This window comes from Pteropus medius, unplaced genomic scaffold, assembly GCF_902729225.1.
Source record: "Pteropus medius unplaced genomic scaffold, Ma_sr-lr_union100, whole genome shotgun sequence".
Taxonomy (NCBI): domain Eukaryota; kingdom Metazoa; phylum Chordata; class Mammalia; order Chiroptera; family Pteropodidae; genus Pteropus; species Pteropus medius.
The window spans coordinates 379,365-399,720 of NW_024355205.1; the positions used below are offsets into that span (position 1 = coordinate 379,365).

A 20,356-nucleotide genomic window follows, 5' to 3' on the forward strand; every position below is an offset into this window, starting at 1 on the left:
TAGACTGAAAAGTACCATGAGAGGGAACTTTAAATCTCCCAAAAAGTAAAAATTGCAACTTTGGGCTTCCTTTTACCCTAAAGCTATACTGTGGACTGTAATTATGAGCATAAGAATCTACCATTTAAATATATTTATTCAGTGTCACTGCCTACTCAGACAAGTCCCTTAAATTAGTTTCAAAACCATCTTTGAATTCATAAATTGGGTAGAAAGCAGTTAGTAGGAGGAAACACCAAAAGCAAATGAGGTGTTACTTATCAGCTTTAGAAATCTTTTAACACTCAGCAGAAAGGATTATGCGCTGTTGATGGCAGCAGAAAAAAAGACCAGGAACCACCACCATCCAAGGTCTTCTTTTTCCTGGATTGTATATGTAATGCCTGTCCAGGGAAACAGGCAGTTATGTCTGCGCAAGGTGTTGTTCTTATTGAGATTACCTCCATATATAAATAGAGTAAAAGGACTCCTCTTACAATAGGTACCCCATTAAGGTCTTCATCTGTATTAAACAACTGTAAGCAAAAAGGTTTGGCTGTAAAACCTTTTGCAAGTCAAAGATAATGGCCTTCCTAGGTAAACTGACTGTTCTTTATAATCATCATTATTTATACTCCCAAGAGGCTTTGCCTACTGCTCCAATAAATTCTGCAAAGAAATAACATGACAACTTCAGCAAGTCTCATGAAAGGAGGAAAGGAAAAAAGGCTAGTTGAGTAGGAAATGTATTTCATTTTGGACTAGGTCAATGTTGTAGTAGTAGTGATCACATCGCTCAATTAGAGCAGAGTAGAATTAGAAGGATGAGGAAAAAAATCACTTTTTAGCTTTAGATAGTTCCAAGTCAGACCCTTGCTCCTCACTTCCCAATGCTTTCTAGCTTACCGGGACCAAAAGAAAAACCATTTTAATAGCATCATTAGCGTTCTGACATTACAAGTACAACTGAGTGTGTGTCTCATCTAGACAAAAACTTAGTATAACATGAAGTCTTGAAGTCCATATCCGTAGCAAGAGTTTCTTTAGGACTAACTGATGGTGTTTATATTGAGCTTGGGCTAGGCAGGGAAGGTAGGTGCAGAGGGGGAAGTCCGACAGAGTAAGAACAAGTATTCTCCAACCCCTTCAACCAGAAGACTTGGCCCATGGCACAGATATGCCCAGAGCCCAGACTCTGGGACAATCAGGCAAGCCAAATGTGTTTTTTCAAAGGAGGTTTCCATTCACTCTGTCAGCCACCTTGCACATTCCAGCTAAGTTTAAACCACAATGGTTTGGAATCCTAACAGGAGTTTTGAGGATTACGATACAGAATGATTATTTGAAAACATTTTTAAAGACACAGAATGCTGAATCATGCTCTAACATCTACCAACTGTGCCACCACCTCCCAACCCCCCACCAAAGAAGTTCATTATTAAATCCAGACCCTCCTTGGCCCCTGCACGGTGGAAAAAGTGATAAACTGCATTGGTATTTAAATAGAAAGCTGATCTCTGCCACTCTGGGATGTAATCACTACTGGGGATTACTTCCAAGGATCTTTAAAATTCTTTCAGATTAAAAATTCTATCAGGGTGTCAATCCCAACATTTCTTTACAAAACTTGCCTTTAATTAAAGTTTTAAGGCCAAGTTTTCAAAGCTAAAAACAAAAGGCTACTCAGCACAAACACTGCTGGGTTGAGGACAACTGCTCATTGCTCATATTTTAATCCAGTTGTCACTTTTTGGATTTAGAAAGTGAACTTTAGATCAAAGCAAAAATTATTTGCTCTCAGGATGACTGCTCATACGGCCTTAAATCCTTTTTAGAATGAGGTGTGGTATATATTTATAAGTAAATATATAAAATAAAGCTTCCTCAAAAATTGCAACCAACTACAAGTCCCAGGGAAAAGGCTATAGAGCGGGCAGAACTGAATGTTAAAACAAAACCACGCGAAAATAATTAGGCTCGATAGGACCATGTTTCAGCATCTCCCACACCAAACTCTTCCAAGCTCCTTTCCTAAATGCACAGGAAGAACTCTACAGAGCCCCACCAAACATTTCATGATTGTCAAACTATTAAAAGACCAAGTCCACCTTTTGTTTGGCATCTATCATAAAGGCAAGGGGACCTTGCCACTCAGAATCATCAGGCTGAAAAGCCCCACGGTGTGTATAGAGAACCAAGTTTTGTAATGTGGTGGTTAACACACAGCTCCAACAAGATAACACAACCAAAGCCCTTCATGGCAGATGAAAACCATGTGCTACCAATTTAACTGAGACTCCAGATCATGGCTCCTCATGAAACGCCTTCCATTCAGGTTGGCTCTTTCATCCTCCAAGAAATTATTACAAGCTGAAAATAGAATACACAGAGCTTTAGTGCTCTGAACAGCATAAAAATGGAAATGGGGACAAAATGGGTAAAACCAATAAACATTTAAGTCTTACCTCATCACTAAAGAAACATCTTGACCAAAAACTAAAATAAAGGCAAAGAAAGAAGTTTATCCAAAAGTACAGTCTTAAACACCAAAAAGTAATGCTTCTTTGTAGCAGCACTGTGATACCACCCAGTACTCACATACCAGAAGGGGAAAAAAAGATACAAATCCATCATTTAAACAATAAAAAGTGTGTCTGGCTGTAAAGAACACACTCCGATTTTCTGTAAGTTAGGAAGAAAAGGGAAACCTTAGTGAGAAGGAAAGTGATGAGCACCTGTAATATTTTCATTCTTATCCTCTTCCTCAGATAACTTGAATAAGGCTGTAATGAACAAAGATGACCTAGAAACACCACCATGTTCCCTCTTCAACCTTGAAGCTGGAGAATTACAGCCACAAAGACCTGCGAGACTGTTAATAATAATATGGTCTAGACAGTTACAGTTCACAAAGCACTTCCTATGTTAACATTTAACTGTCTCCCCTAAAATGACCTTGATGGACCAATAATGAAGGTATAATTCTCCCCATTTTATAGACAAAGAAATTGAGACTTAGAAAGGTGAAGTGATTTATCGGAAGTCATCCACTCTCTTCCCACAGTGTTTTTAATTCTGTCAACTAAGCTATAAATTCTCTGAGGTCAAGGTCGATTAACTAGTTTTCTACATCTAACAGTGCCAAGAGCATGGTAAGCAACCAGAATATACCAGCTGTATATGAGTAGTCTTTCATGACGGAGACAAACGGGACCTCTGTAACCATACAAAGCCCCACCCACCTCACCAACAAAGCTAGCTAAAATCACATATGTAAACAGTGAAATGTTAGGTCACCTTAAGTATGTTATGTCCTCGCAAAAAAGCATTTCATAAATTTAAAATATGTAAGTGTACACATATACTCTCTTCTTCCCTTCTTCACTACAGTCATTCTAATAACACATTGTGTTCTTAAGGCAATTTTGTTTTACAGTGTGCTTTCAGATACCTTATCTCATTTAGTTCTAACACTGAGAAGACAAGAAAAGAAAATAGAAACTTAAATAAAACTTAACTGACATCTTTATCACTCATTACAAGTGCCCGAATTGGTTTTTAAAAGCCAATGAACAAACAAATCCACTAGCCTCACATGCACTACCTGTGGGACCATAAATTAGCATGGCCTTTCTCCAAGAAGACAGTGTGGTAAGAGGGTTCCAATCATAAACAGTTACTTCTGAATCAGTAATTCCACTTTGAGGAATCTGGGGTTAAGTACAAAAAGATACCCGTAATGCATATTGCACACATCATTTTGTACAACAGCCCCAAAAGACAATCAAGAATGGATAGGCCAAGGAAAGCTCTGGGAGAGTGCCTTGCAGCCATTAAAAACAATGATGCAGAATTGTATTTTGATAATTAAGATATAAATGCAAAAAGCACATTAACAGAAGAGCATTTAAAAGTACATATGTAAAACTATTTTTCACAACCCACATGTTGAAAAGTATTTTTCTACAGGAATGTCAGTGTGCAATCCGATGGTTTTTCTTTGTGTAGTTTCTTATAAAGCCCAAAAAAAAGCCATTTTCAAAAGGGGGAAAATGCAATTGGGCAAATTAGGTATGGAGATTACAAGTGGGTTTTATTTTTCCATGAAAATGAATCAATTAATGCAGTTACCACAGATAACTGAAAATCTACCTTGCAGGAAGAAACATCTCTGAAATACCTGTCCAAAGGCCTTCTGCTACTATATCAGGGGCTAGATTTCAAGTCCTGGTGTGTCACTGATAAAATGTGCAACCTCAGGCAAGTTGCCTAACAGTGCTAGACACCTCAGGTTTTCTCAACTATAAAATTCTGATTAAAGTTCATCTATTTCCACTAGATCCACAGCAATTTTCTCCCACCACTAGTTCGTATCTGAAATACTCCAAAAGCTTCAACTCAACAAATATTCCTCAACTGTGTGATGGCTTACAAAATTCAGCCCCTACTCTGGGGATTAATAGGGTAAGAGACATGTAAACAATAATTCCAGTACCTAAAGGTAGGTGTGACAAGTCAAGTCAACAGAGAGAAGGGGCCTGGATCTGCCTGACTGGGGACAGGGGTGACAGGCCATACAGTAAGTCCTCAGAGAGGCCAGGTGGGCTCCTCAGGCAAACGGTTCACTGAACAAATTGAAGAATCAGGAAGTGCAAAGACTAAGAGGTTGGGTCGCAGCTGAACTGAAATGGGTGGCAGGATAGGCCCACGGTAGAGTAAGGAGAGCTTTTTACACTGTGCTGACAACAATCTTGGCTTACAATCGATCCTGAAAGCCACATGGAGCCACTGAAGGATCATGATCAGATTTTCAATTTCAAAGACTACTGCCGCAGGATCCAGTTTAAACATCTTTGTGCACAGATTTGGTGCCACTATAATCTTAATTTTCAATCTGCCCTTCTTTCTAATTCACCACCCAGACAACTCTGGGAGTCAAGTGTTAGACAATACAGAAGAGATTCAATAACCAACAGAGTTGTAAGGGTGGGAAGTGTTCACATCACCGTCTAATCTTTAAAATCTTGTTCTACATCCTAAAATGCATTTTAGAATATTTGCTGCTATTAATTTGGTTTATTCGGAGGCAACGTATAGAATTCATCTGATTCATTTATTTCTGAGTCAGCTAGGAAGGCTGCCGGCAAGCCTGATTATCTCCAGGTTGGTGATTTTCAACTGTGTGATAATACTTTGAGTATTTGTGCAGTAGTATGCAATTTACAAAATGCTTTCACATCAAAAATCTCACTGGCTCTTCCAGCAACAAGCCTATTAGGTACATGGACAAGTTTTCCAGATGAGGAAGCAGTTCAGCAAGGTTATGTGGCTTGCCCAGGGTCACACAGTCAGTGCACTACAGGACCAAACCTAGAACTCAGCTCATACTCCCAACGCTGTCCATTACCACAGAGTACTCTATATATTCCAAACGAGCCTGTTCAAATCTGAGGTATTTCATTTCTGAAGCCCATGTACTAGTAATAAGGCATCTGCATAAAGCACAAAACTCTCCAAGTTTTAATAACGTCTATATCCAACTGCTGCTTAACAGAATAAGTATTCATTCAGTCCCCTTTCTGCAAACCTATGGAAGGAATAAATGCAAGAAACACATGCTCAGTCCTAATCCCTTCTCATTTCCTCCTGGCACCTGTTTCTGCCCCCACAGGCACCAAACACTTTAACAGCTGGCAGAAATGAGAACCAAGAGATAACACACTCCACCATTGTAAATGAAGCCCTAACTGAAATGTGGTTAGGAAATAATGGAGAAAGAACCACCCAGATTTAAAAAGACAGCAATAAAACAAAGTGCCAAAAAGGTCTCACACATTTTGGATGCTTCGGTCACAAGATACCTGGGCTGCTGTCCCAGTAAACCAGAGGGTCTCCTGATGGAAAATAAACACACACAACCCAACCCTTTCACTCCTCCCCCTCTACTCCCCACAAAAAAAAAAAAAAAAATACATTGTTGGAAAATTATTCCCGGTTCTATTGGAAAAAATATGTGCATGAGGGAAGAGCTGTACTGGGAGTAGAGAGGGGCACAATTGTAGCTATGTAGTTTACTAACCTTCTAGGATTCATGGTAACTAAACACTGCTCTTGATAATATTTCAGTGCTCACTGGCCTTCCTCTTCATGGGTGGTGGAGCCTGACCGACATACAAAATTAGAACTTGAAATCCAATTTAAGCTTTTTAGGCCACACCAGCTCTCAAGAACAGCTCTCAAGAACTTCTGCCAGTAGGGTTCCCCTTTCTAACACCCTCATAGATCCTATGAATATGTGAGTAATTATGCATAATGCTCCTATTACTCATGCTGCCTTATTAACATATTTGGGCAGCGTTCGTTTACCGGATTACCCAGACCCTGGTGAGGCTTGGAGGGCATATGATTTCCCCCAGCGCCCCATGGTCCCCTAAGTAGCAAAGTCAGGGTCAACAATGCCAAGTGCCAGAAAAAAGTATGGAAGCCGATTTGTCATAGCCCTGTGAAATCAAATGGGTTCTCAGAAGCCTGGAGAGCTAATGCAATCCACACTGGGCCTCAGGTACAAGGGAGAGGGTGGGGTGGCAGGACTTACAAAACTAGAGTACAAACCAGCCAGTCCCAAAGGGTACTGGAATGTCAGCCCTTTTTCCAATGAGGACACAAGGAGACAGCCAGCTGGGGATAAGAGGGTAGCTCCACCAACTGGTGTTTTAGAAAACAACAAACACAAACATGCACTTGAGACGGATACACTCCTTCCTTCTGTTCCTGGAAGCTGACAAACTGCCTTAACTTCCCCAACTTACTCAAGCAAAAAACTTCTGCAGAGGCTGCTGAGAGCCCCTATTATGGCCTTCACTCCCCTTCTGGGATCCAGGCTGATGGTCATTCATTTTACCTCTTTTTCATCTAGACTAAAAAGTGGGAAGGAAATACAGCCTTTTATCTCACCAGTGTTATTTATCTTGGTTTTCTCTTCTGTAAAATGGACTCAACGTCCTCTTTTTTTCACGTGAACTCACTAAACAACAAATGTCGGTGGTTATTTCAGAACTGACAGGGTCTTCTCTTCAGGATGCTTTTAGGAGAGGTGTTGTGTGGCCAGAGTTTTCTAAAATCCAAGTTCTTCTAGCATTCCTTCAAATGGCAAAGAGGGCCCCAGAAGAGAAGGCAGCATCCTCACCAGAACAGTACAATCTGGGCCCAGGTTGTAATCCAGCTGCTCACTCACGTGTGACCTAGACTTTGCCCTCTGGGACAGGATCTACATGTACAAAACATGGGCCCTTTCCCATCCCAGACATCCTAAGAGAATAGGAAAGATAAGTCACCTTGCTAGGGGTGATAGAACAGGAAGTCCTGAAGCAGTCAGAATTACTGGACCAGGAGCAAAATGGTATCTAGCCAGTACTGTCACTTCCTACAAGGTTCAGCTCCACTTTTAATGATTTTATTTTGAATGAGAAATGAAGGAAAACCCCCTTTTTTAAAAGGTGTGAGGCTGCCAGAAGGCTACATATGGTTGACTCAGGTCAAGAAAAATTAAGACCTAAAAGAATAAGAAAAATTGTCTACAAAAAAAAAGTAGACAAACAGCATTACTAGACCATAGCTAAGAAAACCAAAGTCATCAGTTCCCACCTCTTGGAATGATAGAGGCAAGTATGGAAAGGCTTTAAAGACAAAAGGAACCAGAGAAGGTAAGACTAGAGCCTGGAAAAGCAACTGAGGCTTGCAGGGTGTCAGGAGAAAGAAAAGAGTTACCTGAGAGATAAAAAGAAACAAGATAATTGATTCAAACTAAACAAGAGATCTGTCTCATTTCCAAGGTAGGCTTAGGGATTTTAAATGTAACAGACCTTAAACACTATGTCCTAAAAAAATAAAACTGCTAAACTCCATATAACTTAGATGTAAAATGACTAATCTTTCTGCCCCTACCATTCAGTCAATGACACAGTTGTTTTTAAATCTAAAAGTAATACAAATTACTGCAGGACCACTCTGAGGTATGTTAAATAACATGAACTAAATAAAGTGTCTAATTTAATAGCTGGGGATTAAGGCTAAATACCATAGATGCACTCTTATCAGAAGTGAAAGGGACCAGAAGTGGGTTAGCTAATGTAAAGTCTGTCAGGCAGGAAACTTAAAAGAAAAAAAAAGTGTGTGTGTGTGTGTGTGTGTGTGTGTGTACACACATACATATATGTATATATGTATACACATAAACATTTTAACTTAAACACATACATGTACTTTTTTTTGCAGATTTTTTGAGAATCCCAGTGTTCCACACTGTATTTTGTTTGTTGGGAAGGGAATGTAGGCATAAATGAAATTTGGTTCTTAAAAGGGAATCATTTACAAAGCAATGTGTGTGCAGAATCCTTAGATTTTTTTTTCCCAAGTTTTTCCAATGTCAGGCCCACAATGTCAGACCCACATCTAATTTAACAGTCTTATTTTTTTTAGCTATTCATTTTTGTCGAATGTTCCCAAAACATTCAACTTAAAAGTTTTCACACTCATTCAAAGGATTATATAACATTAAACTGTAATTCCAATAATAAGTCTAACTTGAATGACCAGATTTGGAAACAAACAACTGACACTTGGCAAGCCTTCTATGGGTGGGAGCCAAAGGAGACACAGGCACAGACACCCCAGGGCTGCCCATTGGTCAGGAGCTTCACAGCCAGGATGTTCTGCAGCCAAAAGGGCAAGTAGGTTTGGGTGGGTAGAGAGTGGCTAGCAGAGCTGTAACTGTAATCCTGGGGGAGATTTACACATGGACCAGTAACATTAGGATCAGTACAAGTAGAATTTCAAAAACAATTTCTTAGACCTCAAAACATTTTAACCATTCAGATAAAAATGTCACGAGTCTGGGTACTCAGACCACATGGAAAAAGGCAAACCCCTTGATTAAAAATATTACAGGTTAGCTTTACCAGGTGTTTTAATGTACTGAGCTTAATATTACTTTCCCATGCCATCTCTGAAAGGAGTAGAACAGTTCTATTTTGAATGTAAGAGAACAGACACTAGTTATATATTCCAAGAGATTTTCTCTTTCTGAAAAATAAAAGTTTAAATAACCTTTGGAGCAAGGGATAAAGAGTACACTGGAATTATTTCCAAGGCACTTGGAAGTGAGTCTGTAGCCCTCAGCCCAGCAACAGGAACTGGTTTAGCCTGAGAGCAGAAATATTCATTATACCATCTAAGTACCAAATAATTCTAGTTGGCTATTTGGGCCAATGGCCATGAGGGACACACAAGTCAGATACTTGTCCACAGTAAATAATAGCCCAGGTAACAATAATTCGAATTGGTTATTTTTGGACATAATTTATTTTTTCTTTCAAATTTCAGTGACATACTTTGGACTCTTACCTTGACAGTATTCCTTCCATAATCATAGCTGTTAACTCTGCCCTAGACTTATGTGACAAAGAAAAAGGTTTTCCACTACTAGAGACAAGCAGAAAGAAAGCCATGTGAAGAGTACAGGAAAGGAAAAACGCAACAATTAAATAACGTATAGTTTTCTACCCTGCCCCCAACTGAAATAACCTAACTGGGTATAAAAAAAGATGGGCCGGGGCGGGGGGGGGTTGGCGCTCATAAATCCTACCACTATATTTTGATGTATTTCTTTCTACTTTTTACTTTACAAATTCATATAACTGTAAATCCTGGTAATGAATGTTGTAACAAACTTTTCCCAGTTTTTTAAAAGTCATACTGCACTTTTAAGTTAGAAAATGAAAACACTTAAAATTTACAGCATTGTGATATAAATTCTGCTTGAGCTTTCCTACCAATCAAACTGGTAATCTGTTTTCATGCTAACTGCATGAATCATATCTTCATGTGGCAGAGATTTTAATTTCAAACTCATACGTGGTACTAAGCATCACACATCAAATGGTTTTGAAGCCTAGATACCAAATCAAATCTGTTATTCTCCCTAGGAATAACCAACCAGTGGAGTGATGGAAATGACATAAAATATCCATAGAGCAAAATATGCAACTGTTTTTATCGTCCAAGTGGATTGGGGCTTTGAAAGGCAAATGTTTTCAGTTATTTAAGGTATTGTAGTGGGAGTCATGCCCAGCACAATTAAGACAGGATTACACTGCAATTTATGAGTTTCTCAAGGATGTCATTTAATATGAAATGTAACAATTATTTCTCCCAAAGCCTGCCATCTACAATCCCACACCCAAACTCTGCTTTGCTAATATAAACTAAATGGCAACACAAAAGGCATCTAAGGCTTTTGAGACCTGTTGTAAAAAATGTTCTGCTTTCCGCCATCTCAAGTGCCACCTTACATAGAAAAAGAGCATACTGCTTTATATCTTTCACACACATCACCTCCCGCACATGATCTTCTCAGAGGAAGTGAAGTAGCAAAGACAGGTATTACTTTCTCCATTTTACGTTAGAAATAAGACTCAGATTGCGAGTCTCATGTTGTCCGGTTCAGAAGAATTAAACCCCAGAACATCTTGAGACTAGTCCCGTGGCGCTTTCAAACACAGGCATCAATGACAAGTCTTCCCTTTCCTGGACCTCTAAAAAATACTCAACAGGCATAGGGCTGGCACAGCAAAGGAGGAGTGACCTCCTCCCACCACCATGGTATTGCAATTGCAAGGCTTCCAGAAAGAGTAGCAGTTGCTGCTGTGCACCATCACCCAGAAAGGCATCCGGCAGCATCCTGCGAAGACACGCCAAACATGAGTTAAAAGTGATAAGGTGGCCGAATCCACAACATGGTCCTCCTACAAAGCAAAGCTTCCCCTGAATGAAGTTTCCTTGCTTTTCTAAAACGTTGATGAGCAGACCCAACTACCACAGCAGTAACGTCACGCCATCAGCAAACCTGGAAACAGAGGAAGCGAAAACATTTCTGCAGAAAGGAAGCGTCTCTCCCCTGCTCCCCAACCCCTCAGTGGGATCAGAATCATAGCTAGGCAGGGGCACTCTTTTGGGGACGAAAGGCTCTCAAGCGCTCACCTGGAAGGCAGCGCCGCGTTGCACCGTAGAAGGCAGAGGCCAAGCGCATCCTCCTCCTCCTTGTTCTCCTCCCCCGAGGCAGCCGGCTCCGCAGCGGCCCCCGCCCCACACCGGCCCGCCGCGCTGGAACCTCCCGCCCGACTTTTGACGTCACGGAGGAGGAGGAGGTTCCACCCGGGCCCGTCCCTTTGTGACGTCACAATGACAACAGAACGCGGCTGGGAGCGTCCGGGAACCGGGCGCAGCAGGGGGCGGGGGAAACAGGGGGAGGACAGCGCTAAGCCAGGGAAGAACCGGGGGCGGGGTGGGGGCGCGCTGACGTCTCGCCGGCTTAACCTGTTGCTCTCGAGACTGCGCTGGAGACGGCGGGCAGGGCCGCGGGGAACTGGCGGGCCGCTGCCGCCAAGCTCCGCCGTGCGCGCCGTAGGGGGCGCCCGCTGCAGCTGTGCGCCCCCGCCCCCTCCCCGGCACGCCCCCACCCGCCCGCGCGGCGCTCCCACCCCTTCCCTGGCACAGCAGGCCGCACCGCCTCCACGCCCCCACGCCCCGCCCGCTTGGGACCGCCCGGAGCCCAGAGCCGGGAGCCCCGAGCACCGAGCATGGAGCCCGCCCCCTACAGGCCGAGCGCGGTCACCCAGCCCTGGCCCAGCCAGCCGCGACCCCCGCACGCCCTCCCCTTGGCAGCCGGCTCAAGCTTGTCGGGAGCACGAGCTCCGCTCCGCTCCCGGAGCCTTAACTCGTGTTCTGCTTCCTGCGGCCACCTCCAGGCACAGGCTTGCGGCCGGACGCTCGGACCCGACACCATTCGCTGACCACCAGCAACAAAAAATCCCACCCTATACTGCTCTCTAACTTAGCCAGGTCTGGGATGGGGGCGGAGAGGCGGTCCTTGTCCAAGTTCTACCCCATTTGCTTTGTCGCTGCACCCGAATCGGACGTGCCCTGGGAAGGCGTCCACGCTCCAAGGCAAGGGTGTCTCCATGCAGTTTCCACAGCCAGAGTTTAAACTAGTCCTTCGCATTCTACCCAGCCCTCTGCAATGCGGATGTATTTTAATTCTTATATTCTTAAGGGAACAGCTTTTTAAGTAGGGCTTGATTACTTAATCTTCTATTCCTTAAATAGTTGAAGTTTACGTGTCTACATTAGGATCAGCCCTCTAGAAAAAGGTATTCAGCTTTTCCATTAAATGTATTTTTTACAAAACCAGTGCCCCGAAGGTCATCTCCCATTACACACACCACGCAGCTCAAAAAGAGAATATATTAACACCAATTTGTCGACTCGAGTTAAATAAAACTTTCTTATAACGCTGCATTATTCCTAATGTATGTTCATTTGGCCTTCTCTTAAAAAATGGGTTCTTTGATTTAAAGCATGTAGCTAATCACCGATCACTCGAGTGCATATTTAGTTAATCCCTGGGTCCCCCACTCCCCTCCCTCCCCCCAAACTTAAAAAAAAGAGCCACCACACACAAAACAAAAACAGTCCCCATGCCAATCAAAACGTAGCTGTACTATGCACAAAACAAATTTAACTATTCCAAACCATTCAAATCTCTGAAGACTCACCCAATTTCAGAAACCCATTTAACAGGGAGAAATTATTTGTAGTCACTTATATATACATTCACATACCTACTTAAAAACATTAGCTATATTGTATGTCTTTTCCTCTAGAACTGGAAACCATGAATTTTTAAACAAAACCAGTCCCATTATTAAAGTCAATCCCAACAAATGCATTCGCTGTAACATGATTCCCAACTGGTTTATGTTGCGAACCAGATAAGCCAAAACGACCACATACGTAAAATTTGATGTGCCAGTGCAAGGAACAGGATCGCCATAATCGGACCCACGATTGCAACTTAAAGGGCTTCCAACACACACGCGTTAGACAATTTTCCAAATAACATTAATAATAACATAGGCTCATTTGCATGCAAAGTGCAATATGGGGCCAAACCCGCCCGAGAATGCAGTTTAGTTACATTACCGCAGCCCCCACCCCACTCCCAAGCTCCACCAAAATCCCTTGCCTTTCATCTAAAACTAGATTATGGTTGTGTCATTCGAGGTCAATTTATTCACTTAAGGTACCTCTACACCAATCTGTTTTTTCATCCAAACTAAGCAGACACGACTTTGCCTGAAAAGCCCTCTTTCAGAAAAGAAAGGAACAGCCTTATCGGACGCTGTTTAAAACCCTTCAGCTGCAGAATTATCTATAAACTTGACATTCACAGCCATGGCTTAAAACTGCAAGTCAAAGGATGTGTTGTTAGGAGCACTTACGTATTTCTTCTGAATGATATTCCTCTTGGGTCTTTCCTTGCTCATTCTGAGATCCAAATGCTGATTGCAAAAGGGGACAATTGCTTCATGAATTTAAAGCCGTCAGAAATTTGCAAAAAAATATCCTGGTGGTTTTTATTGTTGTTGGTGGTGGTTGATCTTGTAATCCGACTTTTCTTCCTCTTTCCCCAAAGCCCGATTCGCCTTGAAATAAATCCGAAATTGGGAAGCAAAAAAAAAAAAAAAAAAAAAAAGAGCCAAAGACGAACGAAGCAAACAAAAAAAAATTCACTTTAGTAAAACACTCATAATGGAAAATTTCCCCCGAAACACACACACAAAAAAAAAACCGACGCCCTTCACTCCCCCCCTCTTTCCTCCAAAAACTACATCAGCGAAACGTGAAGGTCCTTAGTGTCTGATTTGTAGTTACATCTTGGAAAAGAAAAGGGAAAGATAAATAAAAATGTTGGAAGTCACGTTTGTGCTGCAGCAGCAGTGCGAGCAGAAGAGTCAACTCCAGCGGCGGCGGCGGCGGCGGCGGCAGCACCACAGCGAGGGCTCGCCGAGTCTCTTTTTTCCAAGCCCCCTAACCAATGAGAGAGAGGCTATCCAGCCCAACTTTAAATGGACTCTGCTTTTATACAAGTTAGGGCTCCTCGGGTAATTCCCCGCTGGACGCTAGCCGAAAACTCCCACAGCTGAGCCACCAGGCGACCACCTACCCCGGTGTCGACCGCCCCCGGCCCAGTCCTGAGAACCCTGGCAGTCTCGTCGACTAGACACCCGCGAGGCCTTGACGAACCCTTCCCGGGCAACCCCTCAGGCATCTCTCCCACGCCGAGCCTAGGAGTGGAATTGACAGAGGCTCCCTAGCTCAATGCATGGCACGCTCGGTCGCTCCACCTCACCCCCTTTCCCCAGCTTGCCGCTCACCCCACAGCCGCCACACGCTAGCACCCGCCACTGCCCTCACGTCTACCTGCAGCGGGGCTGCTGGGTACGAGTGCCCCAAAACGTTCGGCCCGGGGGAGAGCAGCCTATTCCCGGGGCACCTTAGAATGGTCCCCTTGATCTTCTGGAAGTTGTAGTCCCCCGACTACAAAATGGCTATGGCCACGGACGCTGAGAACTACAATTCCCAGCCTGCCCCGCGAGCCTGTCACTCAACTCCCCTCCCTCCTCCTTCTCACCCCCTCCCCCTCACCGGCCCTGCCAACAAACGCTTGGACGTGTCCCGCGTGCGACACTGCGAAGGGCTGGCTCGGGATTGGCTCGCAGAGCGTGTGGTCCGCGAGCAAGGAACTCCCCACACCGGCCCGCCCCCTGGCCCCCCTCTCGCGGCGGTGACCGCCTCCTCCCTGCGCGCCCCGCCCCCACCCGCGGCGCGAACCGCCTGTGGAATCGAGGAATCGCGCGCGCGCCGGGCCGAGCGGAGCGGCGGGGGAGGGACGCGAGGCTTCCCCGGGGAAGGCCTCGGAGCGTGGCGGCGCGGGGGGCGGTGTCAACGAGGGGTTGGAGCCCGTCCTAAGGAAAACTGGGCCACGCACCAAGAGGAATCCTCGGTGCGAACTAGTTGATCGGCGGCGCCTACTGCCTCTGCCGCGCCGCCGGTGTCACCTCAGGACACCGCCTTGCGTAGTCGCACAGAGCGTGCTGCGGTTGGGCCCAGGGTAGTCTGAGGTCACCCCTGCTCGCGCCCCGTAGCCGCACGCGCCCCCGCGCAAGCGGCGGCCGGGACGGCAGTGGGGAATGGCCACCTCTCGACACGGCACGCGGTCCGGCTGCGAAGACGGTTTACGGGGTGGCCGAAAAGGAGACCCCGGGCCGCTGCCTCCTACCAAAGATAACCGGCTTTAAAGAAATCGAACAAGATGTTTGCCTTTACAGGCTTATTTTGCGTCTGGGGTTCCAAGCCGAGGTGAAAAATGAGTAGAATATGGAGACTGCACCACACAGACATGCAGACTGTAGGGAAGCATCTGGAACACCGAGTGCCAGGGATATCCACTGCGGTAGCCGCGCGAGAGCCTGCTTTTTAGCTGCCTCTGCCCCTCTGTTGTGATTATTTAATTGCCGATATAAATGAAGCATCAGGTCCTGGTGTATCGCTTTGGGCCTTGGCTTTATTAACAACTTTGTCAAGTCTCTCGTAGCCATTATGCATTGTTAACTTTCCTTATATTAACTGTGGTTTTAGAGAAGTACTGTTTTAAATGATCTCTCAGGCTATCCTTCGAATAAATGAAAAGTGGGATCAGTGCTCTCTCATACTCATTCCTATATCTTTTATTCTCATTTCTTAAATTCTCCTTACCTGGTACAAATACTCGGGTAACACCATTAGATTTTATTTGTATCAGTGTCTGAAGAGATGAATATGGTGTCTAGAAACGGGAGGTAAGAAACCTGGATTCAAACCACACCTTGGCCACACTTCCTGAAAGGTAACCCATGGGCTCTGCAAGCTTGTCAGTTTCTTCATCTGCGAATTACTTTCTTGTGGGGAAGATTATATAATAACATTAACCTAACTGAGAACCAGACCTGTTTTTTGGAAACTTGCAGTAAATTAAAATACTTTTTAATGCCTTTTAGTTATTACTGTTTTTATAACTGAATGCTTTCTAAAATGAAATAATTTTGTCTTATGTTCCTTTCACAATCAGAAAAATAAATAACCTTCTGTGAGTTAATATTGCAAAACTTGTTTTCTGGTGCCATTTGCTAGAAAGGACCCAAGAGAACAGACCACTTTTCAGTACTGGCCACCCAAGTGACTTTATGGTTGGGTTACAACCAGGTGTTTTCAAAAGACTTTCTTCTGATCATTATAACCTGTATATTGGAGGTCTCCACTTGTCCATACTGTTATGATTTTAACCAGCTCTCTGGAGAGTTAAGTCGAACCTGTCATTCCTCAGGAGAAATATTAAAGAACAAAGGTGGATTTCTTCCTGGTTTTCTTAGCCAAACACTGAAGCTGGGCTTCTTTGTCCCAGACCTGTGAACTCCCCTGCTGAGCTACCAACCCAAGTAACCACATATTAAAAACCATTCTCCTAGCTGAGGCTTGAGGGAAAGAGTAAGAAAGGCATCAGCTTGAGTCCAAAAAATTTGGGTAAGTTTAATGTCGTTTTCCCTGACAAGGAAAATAGATTGGCCTTTTTGGTGTTGAAAGCCTTTCCTGTTGTGGAAGTAACTGTCTCCTGATGTACTGCCTTTTCCTGCCATCTTGGCAAGGCCACGTGTTACATTTCCTTTCTTTTCCTGCTCTTTTTTATTTTCTAGAAGACTAATTCACTATTTTTTCCAGATGATTTTAACTCCTCACAGCACTTCTCTTGACCACTTCAAGTCTCGGAGTGGGGGATGGGAGGTTGGAGGAAACTTCAGTAGGTACATTTATCCCTATAGCAGTGGTCCCCAACCTTTTTGGCACCAGGGACCAGTGCTCCTATGAAGATCTAATGTCTGATGATCTGAGGTGGAGCTGAGGCAGTGATGCCAGTGCTAGGGAGCAGCTGCAAATACAGATGAAGCTTCATGCTTGCTCACCTCACCAGCTGTGTGGCCCAGTTCCTAACAGGCCACGGACGGGTACTGGTTCCTGGCCCAGGGGTTGGGGACCCCTGCTCTATAGGACCTATATGCCAGTGTTTTCCTCATCGCTGAGGACACAGAGAGCCTGAAAGTCCTTCATTAAGAAACACACAGTTCAGTAGAAAAAGCAGACTTTACAATCCATTGTCATACTTCTAAAAAGTGCTATATTAACTATGTGGGAAAGGTGCCAAAGGGAACACATAGCTGAAGTGACCAGGAATTAGGGAACTTTGAAGGACGAGTAGGGGTTCTGCAGTTCGAAGCTGAGCGACTTTCCAGCATGAAAAAAAAATGAGACTTATAAAAAAAAATACACCACATTTATGAATGGAGTTTAACGTGGAAGTGACTGAAGATGAGACTGAGCACTTAGCAGGATCTAGGACCAGAAAGGTTCTGTATGCCAGGCAAAGGAGTTTGAAGTTTGCCTGTAGGCCCAAAAGAACCTTTGGAGGATTTTTAACTAGAGATATAAGGCAAATTTTTGTTTTTGAAAAGTTAATTCTAATTGTATGTGGTGAAATTGAGGATTGGAAAAGAGAAAAGAGGCAGAGAGACCTAGAAACTAGTTGCAACGTTATTGCATAAATGAGGTGAGAACTGGTTATGACCTGAAATACAATATAGAAATTGAGAACAGGTTAAGAAATATTTAGAATGTCAGAAGTCCATAGGACTTGGAAACTGGTTAGCTGGAGGGAATGGTGTCTGATTTCTTAATCTTACTTTTTATACTCTTTTAATTACTCTAGGAAGAATGGGAACATGATAGAGATGAAAGAAGAAGAATAGCAAATCATCAGACACAAATAAGAAAAAGCACTCACTATTCTGGGTTTAAATCTGTATGGACAATCATATTTAAGCATTTTAGTCCACCGTTTGATTTACTGTAAGAAATGACAGAGAATTAAAAAGTTAATACAGGACGTGGTTCCATAGTGTAGCAGTTTGCACATCTGCTTTACATGCAGTAGGTCCTGGGTTCACGCCCCACTGGAGCCACGGTCCATGGTCTACGGCCATGCCACCCTGAACAAACCCGATGCCTGATCTCAGAAGCTAAGCAGTGTTGGGCTTGGTTAGTACTTGGATGGGAGACCACCTTGGAAGACCAGGTGCTGTAGGCATAAATAATAATAAATAATAATAATAATAATAATAATAAAAGGTTAAAACAGACCAAGTACAGAGGAATAATCCACAGTCCTATGTTAAATGCATATTGAAGTTTCCCTGTTAATGTGGGGGATAACACATGCTTCCAAACACCTGATTCTCCTAAGAAGTCAAGATTCATCTCCAGAAATCCTTAAGAGTACATATTTCACCCCTTTGCGTTATATACTTATTTGCTTACATTCTCCAGTTTTGTCTTATGTTCTTATCTCTCTCCAAATAAAAAAATAAGCTTTCTAAAGTCAAAGGCCATGTTATCTACTTCTCATATCCTCCCCAAAGCTCTAGAAACTTTATAGAATTTGGAAGTAAATGCTTTCTGTTGAATATTTCACCAAAATTGTAATGCCCAATTATTTAGACTATTGCCAACCACTTAGTCTGTTACTCTTATCTCCAGTTCCATTCCGGAACACAACTACTTTTCTTTTTGCAGTATCTAAATCCAGCACAGAGTTGTACATTCTTCAAGGCCCCAGCTCCAGTCCTATCTCCAATTCATCCTGGCTGCTTACTCACTCCTAAGTTCGCATTGCCCCTGTTACTTCAGCCACATTTTTAAAAATAAAAATTGTATATCAAGTGTACAATGTGATATTTTGATATGCACATTCATTTTGTAATGACTACTAGGTCAAACTAATTAACATATTCATCACCTCAAATAGTTACCACAGTGACATTTTGGGAGCTTTAAAAGTTTGTTCCATGTTATCTTGTTTTCTGATTATGTCATTTATATATCTTGTCTCTCCTAATTCAGTCAAACATTCATTGGGGCCATGATTTGTCTCATTTTGAGGCAGCCCTTGGCAATGAGGCCAGTCACTGGTGGGACTCAGTTGTTTCTAATATTAACTCTCTCAGAGACTATAAGCCATTCATTTGACCCTTCTAGGCCTCATCTTCATCATCAATGAAGTGAGATGGTTAAATTCAATTATCAACAGACATTTCTGGATCTAACATACTCTGATCTTACTTTGATTTTTGTGCTGTGCTTCCTATTTCCCTCTCAGTGCTGGCCCCTAAGTAGACTTAAATACACAGTTTGTTGAGTAAGGATTGCTAGGGCAAGTTTCTTTATACTTCTATATTATTAATTTCCTAATATAACTTTATACAGTTGACACTTGAAGGGGGTGGGTTTGAACTGTGCAAGTCCATACATAGATTTTTTTCAGTTGTCCCACACAGTTCAAACCTGTGTTGATCAAGGGTCAATTAGGGGCCGGGAATTTGGGTAGGGGGAGAACTAACTTAAGGTATACTCAGATTTGCACCTCCAAGGGTGGCGGGTTCTTCTAACCCCCACATTGTCAAGGGTCAACTGTACTTCTCTATGATATCTAATGATACCTTTAATTTGAATAACTTTTTATGGTGTTTAAAGGACAGCCATGGCAATATCACTTAATCCATAAAATAACCCAAATTAAGATAGGTCTTGTCCTCCCTCTTCCAATGTGGAAATGAAATATTAAGAGATAATAACTTGCTCAAGATCATACAACTAGTATAGGCTGACAGAACCAGGAGTCACACCCAGAGCTCCTGACTCCACATCCCTGTGCACACCACCCCCTGGTTTTCAAAATGTGATCCAAGACATTATTCCATGAAATGTTACTGGATGTGGCTGGAAAGGAAAGAATGCTGTGACAAAAGAGATTTGGAAATTGCTAATTTACACAAAGATAATCTGATTACTTTCCCATAGGATTTTTAAAATCCCAAAGAGGCATACTTATTTGACCACAGAAACCATTTTTTAAGAAAGAGCTGATATCTATGAAATAGTCTTAGAGACACACTTCATCCAATGTGATGAATTTATGCTTCATAAATGATTGCTGGCTGCCAATAATTCTTACCTGAGTGACTGGATACTTTCTGTGAAGTTTCTAATTTTATATAGGTCTATCTTCATATGTGGGGGAGGGGAGTAAGGAGGAGAGATGTAAAAAAGAATCTTTGACTGACATCAGGTTTATAAATAACTATGAGCCAGTGTACTCAGAAGGTGGGGGCTTCTATTGAAAGAAGGTAGAGAAGCTATTTCGAGCTGACTGAGATTTGCAAGAGTATTTTAAAACACACTAGGAGGTAAACTCAGAAGTAAACAGCCTTCTTAAGAGTGAGTGATGTCAAGGAGACGTTTTAGTTTTTTTTGTTGTGATTCACTGCATCCTGTCCCTGAATTTAGTCTTATTTATCAAGCCTCACTAAAATGCCACAGCACAAACCAGATACAA

The 20,356-nt window shown here is 42.9% G+C and overlaps 1 protein-coding gene, 1 long non-coding RNA gene and 1 pseudogene across 2 annotated transcripts in view; 1 reads left to right on the plus strand and 2 right to left on the minus strand.

Moving 5' to 3' along the window:
- The window catches only part of JARID2 (jumonji and AT-rich interaction domain containing 2), a 239,547-nt gene extending 225,097 nt beyond the window's left edge, over positions 1 to 14,450 (minus strand). Inside the window, 2 exon segments of the mRNA XM_039857822.1 lie at positions 13,317 to 13,520; positions 14,299 to 14,450. Coding sequence (XP_039713756.1) covers positions 13,317 to 13,361 — 45 coding nt within the window. The 5' untranslated portion in view covers positions 13,362 to 13,520; positions 14,299 to 14,450.
- Positions 10,136 to 11,469, minus strand: LOC120598777 (uncharacterized). The gene is made up of 2 exons (XR_005651745.1): positions 11,017 to 11,469; positions 10,136 to 10,882 (listed from the first exon to the last, which is right to left on the minus strand). It is a non-coding gene; the product is annotated as an uncharacterized LOC120598777 (long non-coding RNA).
- Positions 14,451 to 17,936: 3,486 nt separating the features above from the next.
- LOC120599081 (uncharacterized) lies at positions 17,937 to 18,052 on the plus strand (annotated as a pseudogene).
- The last annotated feature ends 2,304 nt before the right edge of the window (positions 18,053 to 20,356 follow it).